Consider the following 25,799-nt stretch of genomic DNA (forward strand, 5'->3'; position numbering starts at 1 on the left):
TACCTAACATTTACAGGAGTGGTGACTTAGGCCTGATAATGGCAGTTACTTCCATCTAATCACTTTACATGTATCTAAAGAAGGCTTCCAAAGTCCTGAGGATAGAAGAAGCACCTGTTTCTCTAAGAACAGTAGCTCTTATTGTAGCCAACACAAGAAGGGTTCCTTGATCCATCCTTAGCACTGGAAACCACAGAAGATACTTCTGCATACTGGATCACATTGATTTTTTTTTCCCACTTTTATTCCAAGGTTCACTGGATACTAGAAAAAAAGAGTCTGAGAAGCGTAGGACAAGGGTAAGATGGAAGCAACATATAAAGCTAAAAATAGGCTTAGTAATACGCTCACTTAGACCTTGGTCAGACAAACGCTGATAGGGTCAGTCCAAGAGGAATGGAACAGTAAAGATAGGTATGCTAATTTACAGGTTATCCTAAACTCTTCCTTGGAGTATACACCTCTTAAAAAGTGTGGCCTGAGTATTGGAACTCATTTATGTTGTCAACAAGGTTTGTGGTAGAGAGGGAAAAGAAGAATCCTCAATAGTAAAACAAAAGGAATAGGCAGTATATTAATGAATTTGAAAACTTCCCTCCTATGAAATACATTTATCTCTTACAAACATTTTGCTACTGTTTTAAAATAAAAATTATGAAATAAGTGTTTTGAAATTATGAAATAACCATTTTTAAATCTATTTTCAATTGAAGGATAATTGCTTTACAATATTGTGCTGGTTTCTGCCATTGAGATAACCATGTTGTAAAAACACAAATACCACAGCTTTGCTATGTTTTTCATTCTGCATACCACCAAAATTATGCTTCTAAAGCTTTTATTTTGGCTGCTCCATGTAGCTTGCAGGATCTTAGTTTACCAGTCAGGAACAGAACCCAGGCCCTGGGCAGTGAAAACGTGAAGTCCTAACCACTGGACCACCAGGGAATTTCCTATGTTTCTAAAGTTTTAAATACAAATTCAACTATTAGTTACTGAGTGCTACCTATTACCTGTTAATGTATATTTTAAAGTTTCTTCAGCTACCTGATGGCATTAAATTTACATACAAATTATAAAATTTTATAGTTTTATATAAAATTAAGGGCAAAATAAACAGCATGATTTGGATAGGACCAAGAGATTCAGTGTTTCTCAACTCTTCCACCGAAGCATCCATATCAGAACAGAGAACTCCCAGAGGCCAGGGAAATGTTCTGATGCAAGCTGCTTTAAGTCCAAACATCCTCTAAAGTATTTTTATTCTGTTTTAAATTGTTATCACTTCACTTAAAATTTTATATAAATTTTATGTTACATTCCATGATTTGTACAGTTATTACAAATATGTTTGAAATTACTTTCTATGGAGTAAAATTAACATTTTGGAGAGGTGGCATCACATGTTTTAGAGGTTTCATGTATCTCTGAGAGTACAAACTCAATTGAGAAGCACAGCATTACAGACACATATTTGAATATTTTCCTTGTGTATTCTTACCTCCATAGTAGGCGGAGTCTGTCTTGTTTTTCTGATCCAAGCTAGAAAGAAAAATAATAACTAAATATAAGTTTTCTATAAACTGCACATTTTATTTACCCACGCACGAAACAAATATGTATTAAACACCTGCTATATATTGTTTTAGGGCTTCCCAGGTGGCGCTAGTGGTAAAGAACCTGCCTGCCAATGCAGGAGTCATAAGAGACATGGCTTCGATCCTTGAATTGGGAAGATCCCCCGGAGGAGGGCATGGCAACCCACTCCAGTATTCTTACCTAGAGAACCCCATGGAAAGAGGAGCCTGGCAGGCTGTAGTCCATGGGGTCATAGAGTCAGACACGATTGAAGCAACTTAGCACACACGCATGTTTTAGCCACTAGAGAGACAACAGGGAACCGAACATGTGTTCCCTCCTCTTCTGGAGCATATATACTGGCGAATGAGCATATATACTGGCGAAGGAGCATATACACTGGTGAAGGGGCCACAGAAAGGAGTCACCAAAACATACGTCAGGTATGATCTGTGTCATAAAAAATACGTGAGTGTGGGGAGAGTGTAAAGGGGACAGTTTCATAACTAAAATCATACCTCATAAGCATCTGAATTCAATTTAGTATATAATGGCATATAGGCCAAATGATAATGCGGTAAACTACAAGGCAACATTAAACTTATCCTGGTAACGTTAACCAATTATTGCTCAACATATAAAAGAATGGATGGAGAAAAGTTTTCATTTTCAGAGACTTCTCTTCTAATCTGTTCTGGCAAGCAGTCTATCTCCTACGGTTGGTATGACAGGCCTTAAGCTCCAACACTTGGGAGATGAGATGCACAGCAGAGAGTTCATACTTGTCAAGTGCCTACTGGACACTGAATACTGCGTTAGATGCTTTACAGCAACAGGAAGGGAGTGGAGGCAGCTGCCTCTAAGAAAGTGTGTCAGAATCACATGAAGACATATAGTACAGTGCTTAGGAGAGCAGAGGTAGAATTTTGGGGTTCAAATCCCCACTCAAGTACTTACTAGCTGTGTAACCTGAGGCAAATTATTTAATTTTCTAGACATCAGATTCCTCATCTATAAAATTATGATACTAGTGTCTACATTTTAGGGTTATTGTGAAAGTTACATGAAATAATATATATAAATTCTTAGTTCAGAGTCTGGCATACAATAAACATACAAGTCTAAGTTTTTGCTATTTTTCAATAAACCTGTATTTTTTTTTCCATAACAGACTCCAAAAAGCAAAGATCAACAAAACTTGCTTGACTTATGAGGACATATACTGATATACTTGCAAGGAATATGGTCTTTGAAAAGTAGAAACTATTTTATCACTTTAGTTGGTTCAATCTTCATTACAAAATTGTGAAATATGCTTATTTGATAGAAAAATTAAATAACTTTCCCAAGTTTACACATTAAATACTAATGGTGGAATTTGAATCCAGATCTGACCCTGTCTCTGGCAGCAATAACCATCCATGCTCTACTAAGCAGTTTCTCAAAGTTTATAAGCAACAAGCAGGGAACACTAAACTAGGAAGAGGAATAGGTCACAACACGAACTACATGTCAGAAAATAAGCATTTTTAACCCCATTTTACAGATTGGGAAACTGAGGTTCAAGAAGATCAGCAACTTGCCAAAACTTACATATCTGGCAGGTAACAGACTGAGAATCAAATGTTGGTTTACTGCTAAGTCACTTCAGTCACGTCTGACTCTGTGTAACCCCATAGACGGCAGCCCACCAGGCTCCGCTGTCCCTGGGATTCTCCAGGCAAGAACACTGGAGTGGGTTGCCATTTCCTTCTCCAATGCATGAAAGTGAAAAGTGAAAGTGAAGTCGCTCAGTTGTGTCTGACTCTTAGCGACCCCATGGACTGCAGCCTACCAGGCTCCTCTGTCCATGGGATTTTCCAGGCAAGAGTACTGGAGTGGGGTGCCATTGCCTTCTCCAAAATGTTGGTTTAAATGGCTCTAAAATCTGAGCTCTGTCCATTCACCAGCCACCTTTTCTTCTGACGCGTTAGCTCCAGTAGCCTGCCTGCTCCAAGTAATAGCAGCAGGACCCATTCTCATGACAAGCCCAGTCGTGAATGACTGTGAGGGAGGAAAGAGCAGCATTCAGTTGTGGGCCTGTGACTGGTTACTTCGCCCTGCTCTGTTCGCTCTGGCACTAACCCCATACATGTATTTTCAATACAGTACCCAGTGTTTTGCCTTCTCTATCTATTCCTGTTTCTGAACTTCTATCCGTGTTGTTATCATCTGCATTCTCTTCTTTTTGGCTTCCAGCTCTATTTAGTTCATTTTTAGCTACAACTTGCACAGATTTTATATTCCTTTCTAGGCTGGAAGTTTGTTAAGGGCAGAATGTATCCATGGGAGATTTATTTATCTACCACCTAAATGCTTTGAAAGAGTAGGTACTTAAATACAGTTTTTGAATGAGTACTTCCACTATAAAAATATTCACTGTAATGGGATTTTGACCTGTATTAAAAAAAATCCAGCTTAGCAATATCAAGATTCTTCTGCACAATCAAGGAAATAAGTAAGCTATGGAATTTTTCAACTGTCTCTTTATGGTAAAAATATTGTCTATATTTGTGGGCACTCTTCTCCCTAGGAAAGAGACTGCTTTTAAAATAATTCACTATGAGCCATGTACCTTAAAAATGTTTTAAGCAATAAATATTCAGTTCTGATTAAGATTATAAAGTTAATTCAGAAAAATCAACTGCTGGAGGGGGGCACTGACAAACTATAGACTGCAAGCAAAATTGTAATGCACGGCTTGCTTTTTTTTATTTTAATGGCTGAAAAAATAACCAACAAAGAACAATATTTCATGACATATGAAAATTACACAGAATTCAAATTTCAGTGTCTGTAAATAAGGTTTTACTGGAACACAGTCATACTTCCTTATTTACATATCTATTATAACTTGTGCTACAGTGGCAGAGATGAGTAAGCTGTAACAAAGACCATACGGCCTGCAAAGTCTAAACTATTTAGCATCTGGCCCTTTAAGGAAAAGTTTGTCAACTTTTGTGCTAGGGCTACCATTAAGTATAATCCTTTTAGCAATTATATATCTTGATTTTAAAACACTTTCATATATTATCAAAACACTTTGATAAATTATCAAAAATGTCATTATTATTACACTTTTTTCACTTTGCTGTACACCTGCATCTAACACAATATTGTAAATCAACTATACTCCAATAAACATTAAAAAACAAAACAAAAAAACCCGAAAAAACGATTACACTTTTTACCTGATTGCTATGTATTCTAGAGTCTGTGAACACTAGCACTGACATTAGATCATCCAAAAAAGTATACTGGCACAATAACACACTGGCACTATGAGAAAAACAACAATTTGTCTTACTGATGAGTCTATCAAACAGAATTTTCAACTTTTGTTTTCATAAGGTTGAGAAAAGAAAAAATACTTCAGTAGAATCTTAAAATTTTCTTAAATCTTAAAATTGTTTTAAAATTTTCTTAATCTTAAAATTTTCTAATCTTAAAATCCAAAAATTTTAAAAATTTTATGTATTTATTTATTCATGGCTGCACGCGGGCTTTCTCTAGTTATGGCAAACAGGGGCTACTCTCTAGTCGCGATGTGCAAGCTTCTCATTGGGCGGGCTTCTCTTGTTGCTGAGCACAGGCTCTAGGTGCACGGGCTTCAGCAGTCGTGGCTCGCAGGCTCTAGAGTGTTGGCTCAGTAGCTGTGATGCACAGGCTTAGCTGTCCTGTGACATGTGGGAATCTTCCAGGACCAGGGATTAAACCTGTGTCCCCAGCATTAGCAAGTGGATTCTTAACCACTGGATCATCTGGGAAGCCCTCAAATAATTTTTTTTTTAATTCCAAGGTAGATGAATAGGTTGAAGAAACTCTGATATGTGTTTTTCTAAACCCTACTGGTTTTGTATAAGTTTATAAAATTCATTCATAGATATAAAATTAAGTATTAAGGTAATATATTAATACAACCTAGACTATTCATTCTCATCAGAGACTCTTCTCTAAGGAAAGATATCAGGGCTTCCTTTAACTTTGTTTTAAATGGTTCAAGGAAAAGAGATTTTTATTTAGATAGATACATGTAATTTCTGAAATAAATAATCCTACAATATTTATAATTCTACAATAACCAGATACTTGAAATGTCTTCTTGAGATGATGGTTGATGCCTGTTCAGTGTTATGTATCCAATAAAGGTTACAGCTGGAAATTTTCAATGTTATCACTCATTTATATAATCATCCCTAGTTTCCCCATCACTACATACAGCAAAGGAAATGTCTTGCTAAAGGCTGGCAAAGGTTATAAGGAGGAAGGAACAGAAATAAGCACTAATATCAAATCATTACATTTCTTTTTTTTTAACTCAGAACAATCTGGAACTGAACCTCTATTCAATTACAAATTATGTAATGATTTTGCCATTGCTAATTATATTTGTATGATGGATTCTGTATCAGTCTTCATTATAATGTAACTATTGTTTGAACAGAATATAGCAAGTTAACTGGACAGTTTATGCCTTAAGATCCTAGCATTCTTTTACCAATGCTCATTTGCATTCTCATCAGTATGCATGAGGTTTTCACTGAACTTTAATACTCTTACTGGAATATAACACACTATAATGAGTGTAGAAGTGAACATGCAAGTTGAATATCCCATTAACCACTAAAAAAGACTAGAAGATGCAGGTAGGAAAACACTTGATGAGGCATACCTTCTTCAAACTTCAGTAAGAACTGAAAATGGCTAATACACTTTTAGAAGTAGCATCAACAGGGGTTGAGGTAAATGAGACCTTTATCACTAGATTCAGTAGGTGACCATTCAGAACGAAATTATAGGTTTACACACCATAAAGATCATATATAAAAAAGAAATCTGTATAAACTGTATTAAAAAAAAGAAAAAAAAAGACATTTTTAACTATGAAAACTCTTCAAATAATATATTATAAAATGACTTATTTTCTAATTATTGACTCTGAAAAGTTTCTTAAGGATGTTATTAGATTTAGTTGGCATAATTAAGTTACAAATGTTGTGATGTTCATGGCTATTATTGTTCGTTTTCCTTAATCAACTTTATTGAGGTATAATTTACATACAATACAGTAAAACCATTGTAAGTGTGTAATTCCATGAGTTCTGACAAATGCATACAACTGTGTGACGAGCACCACAATCAGTGTATAGAGTATTTCCATCACCCTAAAAGTTCCCAAGTGTCTGACTACATGCAAACACTCACCTTAACTCACCCGTAGCCCCCAACAAGTGGTGCTTTCTGTCACTGTTGATTACTTTTGCTTATCTACAATTTCATATACGTGGAATCTTATATTATATACTCTTTTGTGCTCAACATGCTGTTCCTTTGTTACTGTATACAGAAAACAGACTCTGAAGGTAGCCTGACAACCCCCACCACTTGGTGATTGTGTCTCTGAATGATCTCTTCCCCTTGAGTGAGCTCAGAACCTGTGACTTATTTCTAACTACGAAAATATGGCGAAGGTTATGGGATGCACATGCTTGTATGATGATGTTACAGAAAATATGGCAATCTTCCTTGTTGAAATCTCTCTTTCCCTCGCTGGCTGCAAGGAAAAAAAGGTCATGTTGGGGAATATCATGTGGCAAGTAACTGCTGGTGACCTCTGGGCGGTTATGGTGGTCTCTGGCCAACATCAAGCAAAAAACTGTTTCTCACAGCCCTGCAACCATGAGAAACTGGATGCTGCCAACAACTACACGTGTGCAAAAGTGTGTCCTTCCACACTCAAGCATCCAGATGAGAATGTGGGACAGGCTGGGACCTGTGACCCTTTGTTGCAGTGCTTGCCCTTAGACAAATGTCTCCTGCAGCAACAAAATACAAAGAAACTATGAGGGACGAAAAATAACTACGTGCATGCACAGTTGGGGAAAATTATGAACAACAAGACATAAAAAGACCAGAAGAAAGAGCGGGAGCTATTGTTTAACAGGTACGGGATTTCAGTTTTAGAAGATGAAAAGAGTTATGGAAATGGATGGGGTGACAGCTCTACAACAAAGTGAATGTATTTAGGACGACTCAATTGTACACTTAAAAATGATTAAGATAGTATGCTATACATATTTTAACACAATTAAAAAATAGTGTTGAAAAAACTGACTATCCATATCCATGTCCAAATTGACTGATATCTACACCAGACACAAAATATAATTCAAAATGAATCAGAGATATAAATGTAAAACCACAACTCTAAAACTTCTAGAAGAAATCACCAAAGAAAATATTTGTGAGCTTGGGTTAGGCAAAAATTTCCTATGTACAACACTAAAAGCATGATGAGGCATAAAAGAAAAAATGATAAAAAACCTGATTTCATTAAAATCAATGTGTCCTCTTCAAGCAGCACAGGGAAGAGAACGAAAACACAGACTGGGAAAAAATACTTGCAAATCACATGTGTCGTAAAGACTTGTAAAGAGGACATATGAGAAATTCTTAAAAGGAAACAAATAGGGGAAAAAAGCCAACCAAATAAAAAATAGCTGGGCAAAAAGAAGAAGATATACAGATGGCACAGCGGCTCCACTTAACAATTGCTATCAAGTGTAAATGACCCCAGTGTCTTTCAGCTGGTGAACAGATTAAACACACTGGTATATCAACATGATATAATTCTACTCAGCAATAAAAAGGAATAGACCACTGATTCACACAAGAACAAATGAATCTCAAATGCATTAAGCTCACTGAAAGAAAGCTGTCTTCCGCTTCTACCCAAGATGGAGCAACAGGGACAAATGATATGAAACAGCAATTTTCCAGACAGTGGACATCGAGTAATAAATGCAGTGGTCCCTGGGAAGGTAAAACAAACAAGAGTTTACCCTTACAATTGCCTCAGCTCAATGCTCTGACAGTTTCTAGGCTGTGGCAACAGCGAGGGGATCCAGCCAAAACCCACCATACTACCTAAATTATGGAGATGAGGCTGAGAGTCCAGGGAGAGCAGGGTGGCTACAATTCACAGGATAGACTACCAGACAGGAAACTGCTACAGAGAGCACACTCTGGATGGAGATTAGCAGAAGACCAAGTATTCAGCAGAGCACTGGTCAATTCAGGGGAGTGAGGAACTCTGGACGTCAGGAAGAGAACCACTTGAAATGCTCAGAAGGAACAGAACTCAGGATTTGCACAGGGTCAAGAGCAATGTCAATTCCCACCACCCAGAGTGGAAAACCTCATTATTGATGGGGCAGAGTAGAGTGCTGAGAAACGATCTGCATCGACAGTGCAGAATTATTAGCTGCAGATGAAACTATGCTCTAGTCCCATCTAACAAATCTTAAAAGTCAGCCCTGAAAGGATCAACCTGTTTCCCAGTAATGTAACTGTCTCAGAACAAAGCTCAAATATACATACATATATATATACATATATATATATATATATACACACACACACACATGAACACAAAAATATCCACTATCCAATTAGGCAAAAATTTTAAATGCCTGACATCCAATCAGATATTGCCGAGCAAACAAAGAAGCAGAAAAACACTTCCCATACTGAGGAGAAAAAAAATCAACTTACCCAAACCAACTGAAAACAGATACAGATGGTAGAATTAGAAGACAAGAACATTAAAACAGTTACAACCGCATCCCATATGTTCAAAAAGCTAAGGGAAAGTTTGAACATGTTAAGCAGAGACCTGGAAGATATAAAACAGACCCATATCAAACTCGTAGAGATGAAAACTACAATGCCAACATGAAAAATACTCCGGATGGATTAATAGTTATTTGACATTGTGAAGGAAAAGATCAGTGAACTTGAAGACACAGGAAGAGAAACTATACAAACTGAAACTCAATGAGAAAACAGTTTCTACAGGTAAACAGAACATCTGTGAGCTGTGACATGCCTTCAAGCAGCTCAACGCTGCGAATGGAGGACCTGAAAGAGAGGACAAAGCAGGACACAGGAAAAAATGTTTGAAGACATGGTGGCCAAAATTTTTCTAAATTTGATGGAAACCAAATCAGTAGGTCTAAGAAACTCAAGAAACATCAAGCACAAGAGATTATATCATGGTGCATCATAATCAAATTGCTCAAAACTAGTTAAAAAAAGAAAAACTTTAAATCAGCCACAGGAAAAAAATACATATCACATACATACGGATAAAGATAAGCATGACAACAGATTTCTCAACAGAAACTTCCAAGTAAGGTAGAATATGTTAAAACTATGGAAAGCAAAGCAGCTATCAACCTAGAATGTTACATGCAGAGAAATATCTTTAAAACATCTTTTAAAAATATATCTCAGACATGCAAAAGTTGAAAGAGTTCAACGCCAGTAGACTCACATTTAAAGAAATGTTAAAGGAAGTCTTATAGACCAAAAGAAAATAATTCCAGATGGAAATCTGCATCTCCAAACAGGACTGAAGAACATTAGAAATGCTAACAATATGGATAAATGTTATATTTCCTTATTAATTAAACATCTCTAAATGCTAGCTCACTGTTTCAATAAAAATAATGATGTAGACTGTAGATTATAACATATGTAGAACTAAAATATATGACAGTAACAGAAATGTTAGAAAGAAAAAATGGTCGTATACTTCTATAAGGTTCTTGTACTCTGCATGAAGTAGAATAACTACATAAAGAAAGACTCTGATACATTGAAGATCGTAGTCTACAAGACCTAAAGCAGCCACTATAATAAGAAATCAAAGAAATATAGCCAATAATCCACAAAGGGAAATACAACTGAATCATAAACAAGCCTCAGAACTAGAAGTGGGGAAAGATCATGATGGTGGAACAGAATACTGTGGAGCTCACCTCCTCCAACAAATACATCAAACACAGCTGCACATGGAACAATTCTCATAGAATACTTACTGAACAGGGTCAGAAGATCTCACGCATCCAAAGCTGCAAGAATGATCACCATGTAACTGGGAAGGATGAGAGGGGGAAAAAAAAAAAGGAAATAGGGACAGGACCTGAGCCCCTGGGAGGGACCTGTGAAAGAAGAAAGGTTCCTTTACCCTGGGAACTGCCTTCAACAGCTGGGAGATTAGCCAGGACAGACAGGGCCCTCCGGAGGCTCAGAGAAAAGTGCAGCCGCTGGCTTGTGGCAGGCAGAACCAAGAAGGGCCAGCACAGATGGTCCTGACCACCTCACCGCACTACCCGGCCCAAGATGGGAGTCTTCTGCTGGTGTGCACAGGGGCTGGGTGCTGAAACTCGACTTCAGTGGACTGCCCTGGGGAAAGGACTGGGGCTTGCTGCCCAGAGACAGTCTGCAGCGTGGCCCAGGCCTCAAACAGGGGTGTGCAAAGGCAGGAGACTGGCCAGCTATCAGAGCCCCGCACAGCAGCCTCACTCTCTTTCTCAGGTACTCAAAGCAGGTGTAGCTCCACCTCCAAGAGGTCTGGCAGTGTGCAAGTGCCTGTGGGCGGCCCACATGTGGAGGTGGGGTTGAAATCTGAGCCTTGTCCCGTATGTCTTTGGAGGATTTAGGTGCTGGCGCCTCTGTAAGCTCAGCGCCCTCAGGACATCCGAGGGAATTACTGGTACTCCTGTGGGTGTGCAGGTCTGGCACTAGCAGCTGCAGGCTCTGCAAGTGTGCACATGTACAAGTGCAGCTGGATACTGGGCTGACCCTGCAACTCCCACAATGGGGCCAGGTGTGAGAATACACGCAACTATGGCAGGTCCTAGTACCTAACTTCAGCGGATCTGTGCCATCAGAGCTGTGCTGGTGGCTGTGTGAGCCAACTGCCTGCATTCCAGTGGGTGAGGAGGGGCCCGGGTCAGTGCCCACAAGAGTGCACGTTGTAAATGCACACATCAGGCGGCTGGCAACACCACAGAGTGCATGTCTTGGAATTCTCGGTAGCTCCTCTCCCAGTGGAAGTACTCTAGTCCCACCTACCTCACGCCGCAACTCAGAAACGGACCTGGGGGCTTCTACTCCAACTAGTGGGGAGCAGATGCTGCCCCAGACAGGGCTGTGACAACCACAGAACAAAGAAGAGACCCCGCTCAACATCCAGTTGCAGGCTCTGGTCCCCTCAATACTGATGACATCCCCTATCAAGGGATAATGGCCAACAGACACTGAGGAAAACTGTAGTAGGCATCCGTTCTAAAAACATCGCTGTGAGGTACCATTTCACACCAGTCAGAATGGCTGCGATCCAAAAGTCTACAAGCAATAAATGCTGGAGAGGGTGTGGAGAAAAGGGAACCCTCTTACACTGTTGGTGGGAATGCAAACTAGTACAGCCACTATGGAGAACAGTGTGGAGATTCCTTAAAAAACTGGAAATAGAACTGCCTTATGATCCAGCAATCCCACTGCTGGGCATACACACTGAGGAAACCAGAAGGGAAAGAGACACGTGTACCCCAGTGTTCATCGCAGCACTGTTTATAATAGCCAGGACATGGAAGCAACCTAGATGTCCATCAGCAGATGAATGGATAAGAAAGCAATGGTACATATACACAATGGAGTATTACTCAGCCATTAAAAAGAATACATTTGAATCAGTTCTAATGAGGTGGATGAAACTGGAGCCTACTATACAGAGTGAAGTAAGCCAGAAAGAAAAACACCAATACAGTATACTAACGCATATATATGGAATTTAGAAAGATGGTAACAATAACCCTGTGTACGAGACAGCAAAAGAGACAGTGATGTATAGAACAGTCTTATGGACTCTGTGGGAGAGGGAGAGGGTGGGAAGATATGGGAGAATGGCATTGAAACATGTAAAATATCATGTATGAAACGAGATGCCAGTCCAGGTTCGATGCATGATACTGGATGCTTGGGGCTAGTGCACTGGGATGACCCAGAGGGATGGTATGGGGAGGGAGGAGGGAGGAGGGTTCAGGATGGGGAACACATGTATACCTGTGGTGGATTCATTTGGATATTTGGCAAAACTAATACAATTATGTAAAGTTTAAAAATAAAATAAAATTTTTAAAAAATAAATAAATAAAAAATAAAAACATCCCTGACACTGAAAAATCTTAGACTCACATTCTCAATACTGAAAGTCTGAGATCAAGGTGGTGGCAAGGTTGGTTTCTTCTGAGGCTTTTCTCCTCAGCTTACAGATTGCAGTCTTCTCCCCGTGTCTTCACAAGGTCCCCGCTCTGTTCACACCTCTGTCCTAATGGACTTTTCTTATAAGGACATTAGTCATATTGGATTAAGACTTGTCCTGAGGACCTCATTTTAACTTAATTATCCCTTTAAAGACTGTCTCTAAATATAGCCTGAGGTGTGCTCAGTTACTCAGTTGGGTCCAGCTCTTTGTGACCCCATGACTTTTTAGCCCATCAGGCTCCTCTGTCCCAGGCAAGAATACTGGAGTGGGTTGCCATTTTGTACTCCAGGGGATCTTCTCGACCCACGGGTCAAACTCACTTCTCTTGCATCTCCTGGATTGGCAGGTGAATTCTTTACCACTAGCACCACCTGAGAAGCCCCTAGTCTGAAGTACTGGGGGTTAAGACTTCAATACAGAATCTGGGGGTACCCACTGTAGCTATAACAACTAGGAATGAAAGAGATTAACACCACACAGCTTCTGAAGCTATTAAAAGAAAAATAAGATAATACTATGGTCTGTTTTATGCCCCCCGCAAATTGGAAACTTAGATGAATTGGCAGATTCTTTGGAAAATACAACCCTGCAAAGATCATTCAAGAAGAAACAGATAACCTGAATATCCTGACTAGTAAAGAAATTATGCCAAACTGCTTCAGTCATATCCGACTCTTTGCAACCCCATGGACTATATATAGTCCACGGAATTTTCCAGGCCAGAACACTGGAGTGGGTAGCCGTTCCCTTCTCCAGGGGAATCTTCCCAATCTAGGGGTAAAACCCAGGCCTCCTGCCTTTCAGGCAGATTTTTAACCAGTAGAGCTACCAGGGAAGCCCTAAAAAAGTAGTATAACTCAACACAAACTCTTACAGACTTGTGAAGAAGGAATACATCCAAATGCATTTCACAAGATCAGCATTACTCTGATACGAAAATCACAAAAAAAAAACAAGAAAAAAAGAATTACTAACTAGTATCCCTCAAGAATACAGATATAAAAATTCGAAATAAAATTTTAGATAACTCAAAAATACATTTAAAAAAGTAAAACATAAGGAATAAGACAAGACTGTTAATTCTTATCTCTTCTCTACTAGACAGTTTATTGGAAGTTCTAGACAATGCAAATCAGTGAGAATAAAACAAATTAAAGATATCCAAGTTGGAAAGAATTAAGAAAAATGTTTTATTCACAAACAACATGATCTTCTACATAGAAAATCTAATGGAATTATTTTAAAAAGGCTACTATAATTAGTAACTGAATTTAGCAAAGTAATGGATACAAAATCAATATATAAAAGTCTACTGATATTTATTCGATAATGAGAAATTAAACTTGAAAAACGTTATCATTATGATATCATCAAAAATATGAAGTGGTTAGGAGAAAATCTGACAAAAAATGTGCAATATAGGTACAATGAAAGCTACAAACTGATGAGAGAAATTAAAGAATGCCTAAATTAAATGAAGAGATATACAATGTTCAGGGGTCAAGAGAGCCTTATTGTTAAGATATTAGTTCTCTGCAAAGAGATCTATAGATTCAACACAATCCCAACCAAAAACCAAGGAGGTATTTTTACAGAAATTAACAAAGTGATTCTGAAATCCATATGAAAATACAAAGGATCTCAAATAGCCAAAACAACTTCAAAAAAGAAGGACTAACAGTACCTGATATCAAGACTTAGAAAGCATGTTGATGGATGGCAAAACCAATACAATATTGTAAAGTAATTAGCCTCCAATTAAAATAAATAAATCTATAAAAATAAATAAACAGCAGGGGGCGGGGAAGAAAGCTGTGGTACATATACACAATGGAATATTACTCAGCCATTAAAAAGAATACATTTGAATCAGTTCTAATGAGGTGGATGAAACTGGAGCCTATTATAGAGTAAAGTAAGCCAGAAAGAAAAACACCAATACAGTGTGCTAATGCATATATATGGAATTTAGAAAGATGGTAATGATAACCCTGTATGTGAGACAGCAAAAGAGACACAGATGTATAGAACAGTCTTTTGGACTCTGTGGGAGAGGGCAAGGGCGGGATGATATGGGAGAATGGCATTGAAACATGTAAATTATCACATGTGAAACGAATCGCCGGTCCAGGTTTGATGCATGAGACAGGGTGCTCGGAGCTGGTGCACTGGGATGACCCAGAGAGGTGGGATGGGGAGGGAGGTGGGAGGGGGGCTCAGGATGGGGAACACATGTACATCCATGATGGATTCATGTCAATGTATGGCCAAACCAATACAATATTGTAAAGTAAAATAAATAAATGAAAAAAAAAAAAAAAAAGAAAGCTAAAGTTATCAGGGAACTAAGGCCCTAAGTCAAATAGCTAGGAAGAACCTGAAGCCAGGCACTGGCCATCTGAGTGAGCCTGAAAATAGATCTTCCACAGCCTGACAAAACCATGTGAATGAGCTTCAAAACAGAGGGGCCCTGAGAGAAGCACTGAGATGACTGCAGACCAGGCCAACACCTTGCCTGCAGGCTTGGCAGAGACCCTAAGACAGAAGATCTACCTAAGCCATGCCTAGATTCCTGACTATGGAAACTATGAGATAATATAAGTCCGTCATTTTAGGCCTTTAATTTTGGGGGTAATTTGTTAAGCAGCAGTAGATAATTAATACATGCAGCTATCCTATCATCTAATAAAGGAGATCACCGACAACTCTCAGTAATTCCCAGCCAAGCAATTTGGTTTTACAGTAGGTCCAGAGACTCTGAATTGGGACATCAGTTGATTAGAGATAATTCTAGATTCATATAATCACAGAACATCAGACATAGGTGGGGCCTTAAAGGATACTGAACCCAGCCTTTTAATTTGACAGATCAAAAACAGAGGTAAATCTATCTGCCCAAAATGACCAACATAATAAATGGACATTGGAGGACCTGAGCATAATCCAGGTCTTCTGATGCTGGGACATGCCCTTACATTAGTTTTTGAAGTTTATTTTGAAAATTATTGGTGGGTAGTCCTTTAAGGCCCCTTCTATGTCTGATGTTCCTGTAGTTTGAGAAAAGCATGTTAAACAATTATTATTTATTAATAATAATGCAATGAAAGTACTTTTATACTGAGATGTTCATTATTGAGATATTAAAGCTCAACATTCAGAAAACTAAGATCATGGCATCCGGTCCCATCACTTCATGACAAATAGATGGGGAAACACTGGAAACAGTGGCTGACTTTATTTTTCTGGGCTCCAAAATCACTTCAGATGGTGACTGCAGCCATGAAATTAAAAGATGCTTACTCCTTGGAAGGAAAGTTAGACCAACCTAGACAGCATATTAAAAAGCAGAGACATTACTGAGGGCAGGAGAAGAAGGGTACAACAGAGGATGAGATGGTTGGATGGCATCACCGATTCAATGGACATGGGTTTGGGTGGACTCTGGGAGTTGGTGATGGACAGGGAGGCCTGGTGTGCTGTGGTTCATGGGGTTGCAAAGAGTTGGACACGACTGAGTGACTGAACTGATTCATTATTGTGTTAAGGATAGACAGGTATGGATTAATATATCTGAAAATTAATTTTTACTTGACTTTATTTAGAAATTTATTTTTACATTTTAATGAGTATGTGTGGTTAAGCAAAGTTTAACATTCCATTAAAAATAAATATTATATCAGAACCTTTCTGTCTCTTCCTATTATACTCTACTTTGCATGTATTAGGGTTCTTATTAACAATGTTTATTATTATCAACAAAAGATTAGTTTAAACTTACCAAATACAACAAAACAGGAAAAAGGAAGATAAACTGTGATCTGAATCAGAAAAATAAAACTTTTGAGATGCTCTGTATAAGAACTACATATCATAACATGGATGAAACTTAAAGGTTCCATGAAACTTTATAAGAAAGTTCAGTAGCTGGTACTATACTACCTCCCACATCTGAACCTTGAGTGTCCTTTATGTTTGGAACCAGCTACTTTGGTGTGCCACTTCATGTCTTTCTTTTAAAAACGGACAGTTTTCAGCATGTCAGCTAAGTCCCCAAAATGTTTCTTCCTCGTGTAGTTTCAACTTAAAATACATTCATGCATCAAATATTGATTGAGCTTGCACTTAGTTTATGTTAAGTGTTGAACTAGGCCCTAAGAATACAATGATGAACAAGGTAACGACTCTATTCTAAGGAATCTTCACGTCCAGGGAGAAGAGGTAGATATTCTACAGTGAATATTCTAAGAGAGTGTTCTACAGTGTGTTGTGTTATGTTTGGGGGGAGGCATAAAGTGAGATGAAAAACACGGAAGGAATATCCCACTTAGCACTAGAGGGTGAGGAGTGGGGTTGGAGAGACTTCCAAAGAAATTCATGTCTACTCTACTACTTGAAGGATAAGTAGAAATAGGCCTCGTCATTATGAGGTGGGTAATACAAGATAATATTAAGAGTAAAGATTCTGGAGAAAGACATAAGTGAGGGTGAAGGTTGCTCAGTCGTGTCCAATCTTCCCAACTCAGGGATCGAATGTGGGTCTCCCGCGTGTGGGCAGATTCTTTACCATCTGAGCCACCAGGGAGACAGATAATTTGGGTTCAAATCATGGCTATAGCTGCTGTTTGTGTTTAGGGAGCTATTTAATCTCTCTGTGCTTCACTTGGAGGAATCAAAAAGGAATTTACACAAGTTATCACCACATCTACTGATCTACCTCCATCTATGACAATATGCTCTACTTTTCTGCTATTCCTCCTGATGAACTTTTCATGCTCTTGTCAAAGGCCAATTCTTTCACAGGCGTATTAGATTCTGTCCCATCTTGCTTTCTCAAGGTCTTTCTCCTGCATCACTAATGCTTTCTTTTCAACTGGAACTTTCTCATCACTATTACAAAATTTGGTTACTTCTATTGTCTTTAAAAACACAATCGAATTCCTCTCAATTCCACTTTCCCACCCAGGTACACCCTCAACGTTCTCCTTTGTTTTTTACAGATAAATTCTCATAAACATTATTTATACTCATTCTCTTGAAATTCTCTCTTGCTATTCTTTTTTTCTAAAGGCTTTTCTTCCTAACACTCTATAAAACTATTTTTGTCAGGATCTGTTCTTAAAGAAAGAATTAATTCTTGGTCCTCATTTGACATGATTGATCACTTGTTTCTTCTTGAAACTTCCTTTTTTCCCTCCTCCTTTTCTGGCTGCTCCTTTTTGTCTTCGTTGTCTCTAAACTTTAGAAAAACCTAGGACTCCGTCTTTGAACTTCTCGCTTTCTTTTTTTTTTTCTTTATAATTCTTTTTCTCAACTGGAGTATAGTTGATTTTGGGCCTCTCTGGTGGCTCAATGGTAAAGAATTCGTGAGACACAGGTTTGATCCCTGAGTCAGGAAGATCTCTGGAGAAGGAAATGGTAACCCATCCCAGTATTCTTGTCTTTCTTGTCTGGGAAATCCCATGGACAGAGGAACCTGGTGGGCTACAGTCCATGGGGTCGCAAACGAGTCAGCCAAGACTTAGTGACTAAACAACAACAACAACAACAACAACAACAACAGCAATGGTTGATTTACAAGGTTGTGTCAGTTTCAGGTGAAAAGTGAACTTCAGGTGTTCGGTTATATATACACATATATAGATTCTTTTTAGATTATTTCCCATATATTAATAGGTTATTACAGAATTTTGAATAGAGTTCCCTTTGCTATACACTAGGTCCTTATTAGTTACCTATTTTATATACATAGCAGTGTGTATATGGGCTTTCTAGGCGGTACTAGTGGTAAAGAATCTGTCTGCCAATGCAGGAAATGCAAGAGGTGCAGGTTCAATCCCTGGATAAGGAAGAATGCCTGGAAGAGGGCATGGCAGCCCACTCCAGTAGTCTTGCCTGGGAAACCCCACGGACAGAGAAGCCCAGTAGGCTACAGACCATGGGGGTGCAGAGAGTCAGACATGACTGAGAGCGCATGCACCCACACACAAGTGTGTATATGTTAATCCCAAGCTCCTAACTTATCCCTTCTACCTCCCCTTTTGTCTTCCATAACCATAAATTTGTTTTCTACATTTGTGACACTATTTCTGTTTTGTAAGTAAGTCTATTTGTAGTATATTTTTATATTCCAAATATAAGGAATATTATATGATGTTTGTCTTTGACTGACTCAATTCACTTAGTATGATAATCTCTAGGCCCATTCATCTTGCTGCAAATAGCATATTTTGCTCTTTTTTATGGCCGAGTAGTATTCCATTGTACCACATCCTCTTTTTTTTTAACCACATCTTCTTTATCCATACATCTGTTGATGGACACTTAGGTTGCTTCTATGTCTTAGTTATTGTAAATAGTACTGAAATGAACATTAGGGTATTTTTATGTTTTTCTCCAGATATGTGCCCAGCAGTGGGATTTCTGGGTCATACTGTATGAACGTCTCACTTTCTATTTACATATATCCTCTGTGTGATCTCATCCTATCTCCTGGCTTTTCAATATCATTTATTTGCTGTCAACTCTCACATTTTATTGCCAGTCCAAACTTTTCCACTAAATTCTTGGCTTGTATACAACTTAATATCTCTACCTGGATATCTAATAGTTATCTCAAGCTTCATTTTCAAAACTGATCTAATTTCTTCTCACAAATTTTCTCCTTCTAGTCTTGCCCCACTCAGGCAACAGCAACTGCACTTTCCCAGGTAAGGTCCAAAAGTTTAAGTCAGCACTGACTGTTCTTCTCTCACTTTCCACATCCAATGTGTCAGCAAATCCCACTGGCTTTACTTTTACAAGAGATCCAGAATGCAACCACTTCTTTCCACTCACACTGTTACTCTGGTCCATGCCGCAATTAGCTCTTGCCTGAATTATTTCAAGAGCATCCTGTCTCCAAGGTTTATTTAGGCGCCGCCCCCCTCCCCAGCCAGTCTCTCTGCAATGCAGCACCCAGAGTGATACTGTTAAATGTAATTCAGAGCATATGAGAACTCTTTTCAAACCTTCCACTGCCTTCCAATCTCAGAGTAAAAGCCAGAGTCCTCACAAAAGGACTGCAAGATTGGGCATCCTATTGCTTTTCTAACCTCACCTGCTACCAGCCACACTGGTTTCCATGCTGTTCCTTAAAAACCAGAAAATGCTCCTGCCTCAGGGCTTCAGCCCTGGTTCTCCAGGAATGCTCCTCTGCTACTTATCAGCATGACCAGCTTCTTCCTCTGCCTTTATTCAAAAGCCGTGTTCTCAACAAGGCATTTTTAAAAATTACTTAAAACTGCAAAACCCTCCCAAACACTCCCTACTCCCTTTATCAGATTTATTTTCTGGGGCCAATAACATACCATATAGTTATTTATCTGATTTATTGTTTCCCATTCCAGAATGTAAACTTCATGAATCCAGAGGTCCTCAATAGATGTTTAGTATACAGATAGATGAAAAGGTTGAACCGTTTAATACATATTGTGGCAGAAAATGCAGCTTGTGGGAACCTGTACCCTACTACTAATAATTAAATATAATATTCATTTGGACCTGAAAATACTTTAAATTCATTTGGGGTTGACATTATTTAAGTTTTTTCTCTTTCCTTTTCTGTATAAAGTGTTTTGTGTACATCTTTATATTTTACCTTACTTTTTCATGGCATGGAGTTCTTTTTTTTTTTTCATTGAAGGATAATTGCCTTACAGAATTTTGTTGTCTTCTGTCAAACCTCAACATGAATCAGCCATAGGTACACATATATCCCATCCCTTTTGAACCTCCCTCCCATCTTCCTCCCCATCCCACCCCTCTAGGTTGATACAGAGCCCCTGTTTGAGTTTCCTGAGCCATACAGCAAATTCCCATTGGCTATCTATTTTAGATATGGTAATGTAAGTTTCCATGTTACTCTTTCCATACATCTCACCTTCTCCTCCAGTCTCCCCATGTCCATAAGTCTATTCTCTCTGTCTGTTTCTCCACTGCTGCCCTGTAAATAAATTCTTCAGAACCATTTCTCTAGATTCCATATATGTGCATTAGAATACAGTATTTATGTTTCTCTTTCTGACTCACTTCACTCATGGAGTTCTTATTTTTTACATTTACTTGATATGCAACACTATAAAAATAATTTTTGTTTCAGTGCTTAGATGATACATTTATTTTAAGGGTATGATCCACAGGACACTTATGCTGAATTACTAGATCAGGACGGACCCATAAAAGCATCAGAACTTCATTCTGATTTTCTGAAAGTCTCAAACACTCAAAAATAAGTCATTACCTATTTCTTTATTTCTATAAACATTTTAATCTATACTAATATTGGAAAAAAAAAAGATAAAAATAGGTTCATTATAAGAAGGTGGGAGGCATTTTCTGAGAATTTCAAATGTAGCTTATAACACTGAAAGTGAAAGTGAAGTCGCTCAGTCGTGTCCGACTCTTTGCGACCCCATGAACTGTAGCCTATCAGGCTCCTCTGTCCATGGGGTTTTCCAAACAAGGGTACTGGAGTGGGTTGCCATTTCCTTCTCCAGGGGATCTTCCCAAACCAGGGATTGAACTCGGATCTCCTGCATTACAGCCAGATGCTTTACCATCTGAGCCACTCAGGCTTATAACACTGGAAACTAAAATAAGAAAGCTCAATTACTCCTAGAAGTTGCCACTTTATATTCTGTATTTGTTCAAAAAGTCTCTGTTTTTATGTTCTTTTCTCATAGTTCTACTATTTTCATAGTTAATACGGAAAAATAGAAAAGGTATTTCCAGGGACATATTTACACTTACATGCTGACATAAAAATAACTCAATGACTATAGCTACCATGTGTAAGGTAGCTAAACCCACTAGAAAACAAAGGGCTGACTGCTTACAGTGCATAGCTGTATTACCCAGGTGATTTATCTAATCTTTCTAGAACTTAGATTCTCTGTTAAATGGGTAAAACTGCCATGTCTACCTCATAGGATTATAGTGGTAAAGAACCTGCCTGCCAATGCAAGAAACACAGGAGACACAGGTTTGATCCCTGGGTCAGGAAGATTCCCTGGAGCCGGCAATGGCAACCTGCTCCAGTACTCTTGCCTGGAGAATCCCATGGACACAGGAGCCTGGTGGGCTACATACAGTCCATGGGGTCACAGAGAGCTGGACACAACTGAGCAACTGAGCATATATAGTGTGCTATATATATAATGATTTAAAGCAATGGCATAATATGAGGTATACAGGTAAACACTTGACAAATATAAGATATATAAGATAGGCATGGGGCTTCCCACATGGCTTAGTGGTAAAGAATCTGCCTGCCAATGCAGCAGACAGAGGAGTTGCAGGTTCAATCCCTGAGTAGGGAAGATCCCCTGGAGTAGGAAATGGCAACCCCCTCCAGTATTCTTGCCTGGAAAATTCCATGGATAGAGGAGCCTGAAGGGCTGCAGTTCATGGGGTTGCAAAGAGTCAGACATGACTGAGAAACTGAGCATGACTTGGTGTTTCAGTTAAGTTTCCTTTAGTTGCAAATAACAAGCAAGAGTTTTAAGTATTCAGTATATACTTACTGAGCACTTACTATGTGCCAAACACTAGGTCAAGAACTAGTAAAGAGAAAGGGAAAATTTACAACACAGAACTCAAAGGCAAACTTGCAGCTGAACATCATTCAGAAAGAAGTGGAACTGGGTACTGGAAAGTTGCTGGAAACCTAGGAAACATTCTGTCTTTCTACACACAAGGTTAGGAGCACTGACCTCCTTGCAGTTAAAAATCCACCTATAACTTTGCAGTCAGATTTCCATATCTGCAGTTCTGCATCAGCGGAATAAACCAACCAATGATCATGTAATACCATAGCACGAACTTACTGAAAAAAATCTGAGTCTAAGTGGACCTATTTCAAACCTGTGTTGTTCAAAACAAACAAAATCAAAAACAAAAACAAAACCTGTGCTGTTCAAGGGTTAATTGTACTTCTCTTTCCAGACTGGTTTCCATTTTCTTCTTAGTAGATAAAGAGATTTTTTCCTGTAACAAAGGTTAAGTGGTAGATTGAAGACAGTCCCCCAAAGGCTACCAAGTTCATAAGTTACTATTCCCAGTCATATGGAAAGACTGCTATTATTAGTTCTTTCTTTGACTTTTTACCTTAATTCCAAAGTCCTGACAGGGATTAAGTGTCCATCCTTGTCTAAACACAGGGGCAGCTAATTGTTAAGTTGAACAAATATTCTAAATGGCATTTAAAACAAATATTATCCACAATTTAGAAAAGAGGAGACTAAGTCTGAGAAGTATGAGTTACTTTCCCATGTTCAAGTGGGTTGTTGTTTAGTCACTAAGTTGTACTTGACTCTTTGCGACCACATGGACTGTAGCCTACCCAGCTCCGCTGTCCATGGGATTTTCCAGGCAAGAATACTGGAGCAGGTTGCCATTTCCTTCTCCAGGGTATCTTCCCAACCCAGGAATCAAACCTGTGTCTCCTGCATGGCAGGTAGATTCTTTACCACTGAGCCTCCTGGGAAGATGTTCATGTGGGTAGAGAATGAAACAGAAACAGAATTCAAATCCTGAGGTTGGGCAAGTTTAGGACCAGCGCACAAAAATGAGTGCCTCCTCCAATTCTGCATATATGGAGCTTTGCTCCCTTCACCCTAGTCTGAGCTCTGCTAATGCTTCTCATAGTTCTTCTCACTGTTCCCTTCCTGAAATGTGACATCGTCACAACTTTCAAAGAAATACAAAAGCTTAAAAAAAGTTTCATCAATTCAGACTGTAAAAGTTTTTGCAAACAGAATAAACATAAAATTATGCATGTTATTAATGATTTTATATATAAATAATTTGCCTTCCAGAAGTTATAACTAAAAGCAGAAACTTACCTTCCCATTCTGTTGGGATATCCCCCACTTCATAGTCTATTTCACTTTTATTTGCTGCTTCTACAATTCTTTTCTCTCGAATAGTTTGTCCTGTAAAACAAAAGTGAGTATCACATTTTTAAAAGAACCTATGGCACAGTCAGAACTTTCCTGGTAGCACAGCTGGTAAAGAATCCACCTGCAATGCAGGAGACCCTGTTTTGATTCCTGGGTTGGGAAGATCTCCTGGCCAACGGATAGACTACCCATTTCAGTATTCCTGGGCTTCCCAGGTGGCTCAGAGGTTAAAGAATCCGTTTGCAGTGCGGGAAATCTGGGTTCAGTCCCTGAATTGGGAAGATCCCCTGGAGGAGGGCATGACAACTCACTCCAGTATTCTTGCCTAGAGAATCCCCATGGACCAAGGAGCCTGGAAGACGACACCCCTGGGATCGAAAAGAGCTGGACACTACTGAGAGGCTAAGAGCAAAGCACATGACATAGTTACTACTAAAAGAAGTATTTTCTCTTTAAATATTGCACACTTCCTCCTACGATAAGAGAATTAACAGGAAAAAGAATAGATTTCATTTAGAATTAGGTATATTAGAAAGAGCAGCTTCTAAACTACTTCAGTTCAGTTGCTCAGTCGTGTCTGACTCTGCGACCCCACAAACCACAGCACGCCAGGCCTTCCTGTCCATCACCAAATGCGGGAGTTTACACAAACTCATGTCCATTGAGTCTGTGATGCCATCCAACCATCTCATCCTCTGTCGTCCCCTTATCTTTCTGCCCTCAATCTTTCCCAGCATTAGGGTCTTTTCAAATGAGTCAACTCTTCGCATCAGGTGGCCAAAGTATTGGAGTTTCAGCTTCAACATCAGTCCTTCCAATGAACACCCAGGACTGATCTCCTTTAGGATGGACTGGTTGGATCTCCTTGCAGTCCAAGGGACTCTCAAGAGTCTTCTCCAACACCACAGTTCAAAAGCATCAATTCTTCTGCGCTCAGATTTCTTTATAGTTCAACTCCCACATCCATACGTGACTACTGGAAAAACCATAGCCTTGACTAAATGGACCTTTGTTGACAAAGTAATGTCTCTGCTTTTTAATATGCTGTCTAGGTTGATCATAACTTTCCTTCAAAGAAGTAAGCATCTTTTAATTTCATGGCTGCAATCACCATCTGCAGTGATTCTGGAGCCCCTAAAAATAAAGTCAGCCACTGTTTCCCCATCTATTTGCCATGAAGTGATGGGACCAGATGCCACGATCTTAGTTTTCTGAATGTTGAGCTGTAAGCCAACTTTTTCCCTCTCCTCTTTCACTTTCATCAAGAGGCTTTTTAGTTCCTCTTCACTTTCTGCCATAAGGGTGGTGTCATCTGCATATCTGAGGTTATTGATATTTCTCCCAGCAATCTTGATCCCAGCTTGTGCTTCCTCCAGTCCAGCGTTGCTCAGGATGTTCTCTGCATATAAGTTAAATAAACAGGGTGACAATATACAGCCTTGACGAACTCCTTTTCCTATTTGGATCCAGTCTGTTGTTCCATGTCCAGTTCTAACTGTTGCTTCCTGACCTGCATATAGGTTTCTCAAGAGGCAGGTCAGGTGGTCTGGTATTGCCATCTCTTTCAGAATTTTCCATAGTTTATTGTGATCCACACAGTCAAAGGCTTTGGCATAGTCAATAAAGCAGAAATAGATGTTTTTCTGGAACTCTCTTCCTTTTTCTATGATCCAGTGGATGTTGGCAGTTTGATCTCTGTTTCCTCTGCCTTTTCTAAAACCAGCTTGAACATCAGGAAGTTCACGGTTCACATATTGCTGAAGCCTGGCTTGGAAAATTTTGAGCATTACTTTACTAGCGTGTGAGATGAGTGCAACTGTGTGGTAGTTTGAGCACTCTTTGGCATTGCCTTTCCTTGGGATTGGAATGAAAACTGACCTTTTCCAGTCCTGTGGCCACTGCTGAGTTTTCCAAATTTGCTGGCATATTGAGTGCAGCACTTTCACAGCATCATCTTTCAGGATTTCAAATAGCTCAACTGGAATCCCATCACCTCCACTAGCTTAGTTTGTAGTGATGCTTTCTAAGGCCCACTTGACTTCACATTCCAGGATGTCTGGCTCTAAGTGAGTGATCACACCATCGTGATTATCTGGGTTGTGAAGATCTTTTTTGTACAGTTCTTCTGTGTA

At 39.0% G+C, this 25,799-nt stretch overlaps 1 protein-coding gene across 2 annotated transcripts in view; it reads right to left on the minus strand.

The window, feature by feature from the left end:
• NDUFAF2 (NADH:ubiquinone oxidoreductase complex assembly factor 2) overlaps positions 1–25,799 on the minus strand; it is a 168,747-nt gene that overhangs the window by 53,050 nt on the left and 89,898 nt on the right. For both annotated transcript variants that reach the window (XM_061393461.1, XM_061393462.1), the window contains exons 2-3: positions 23,611–23,700; positions 1,502–1,542 (exon numbers count right to left, since the gene is read on the minus strand). In XM_061393461.1, coding sequence (XP_061249445.1) covers positions 1,502–1,542; positions 23,611–23,700 — 131 coding nt within the window. The remainder of the gene's footprint in view (positions 1–1,501; positions 1,543–23,610; positions 23,701–25,799) is intronic.

Source organism: Bos javanicus, chromosome 20 (genome assembly GCF_032452875.1).
Source record: "Bos javanicus breed banteng chromosome 20, ARS-OSU_banteng_1.0, whole genome shotgun sequence".
Taxonomy (NCBI): Eukaryota; Metazoa; Chordata; class Mammalia; order Artiodactyla; family Bovidae; genus Bos; species Bos javanicus.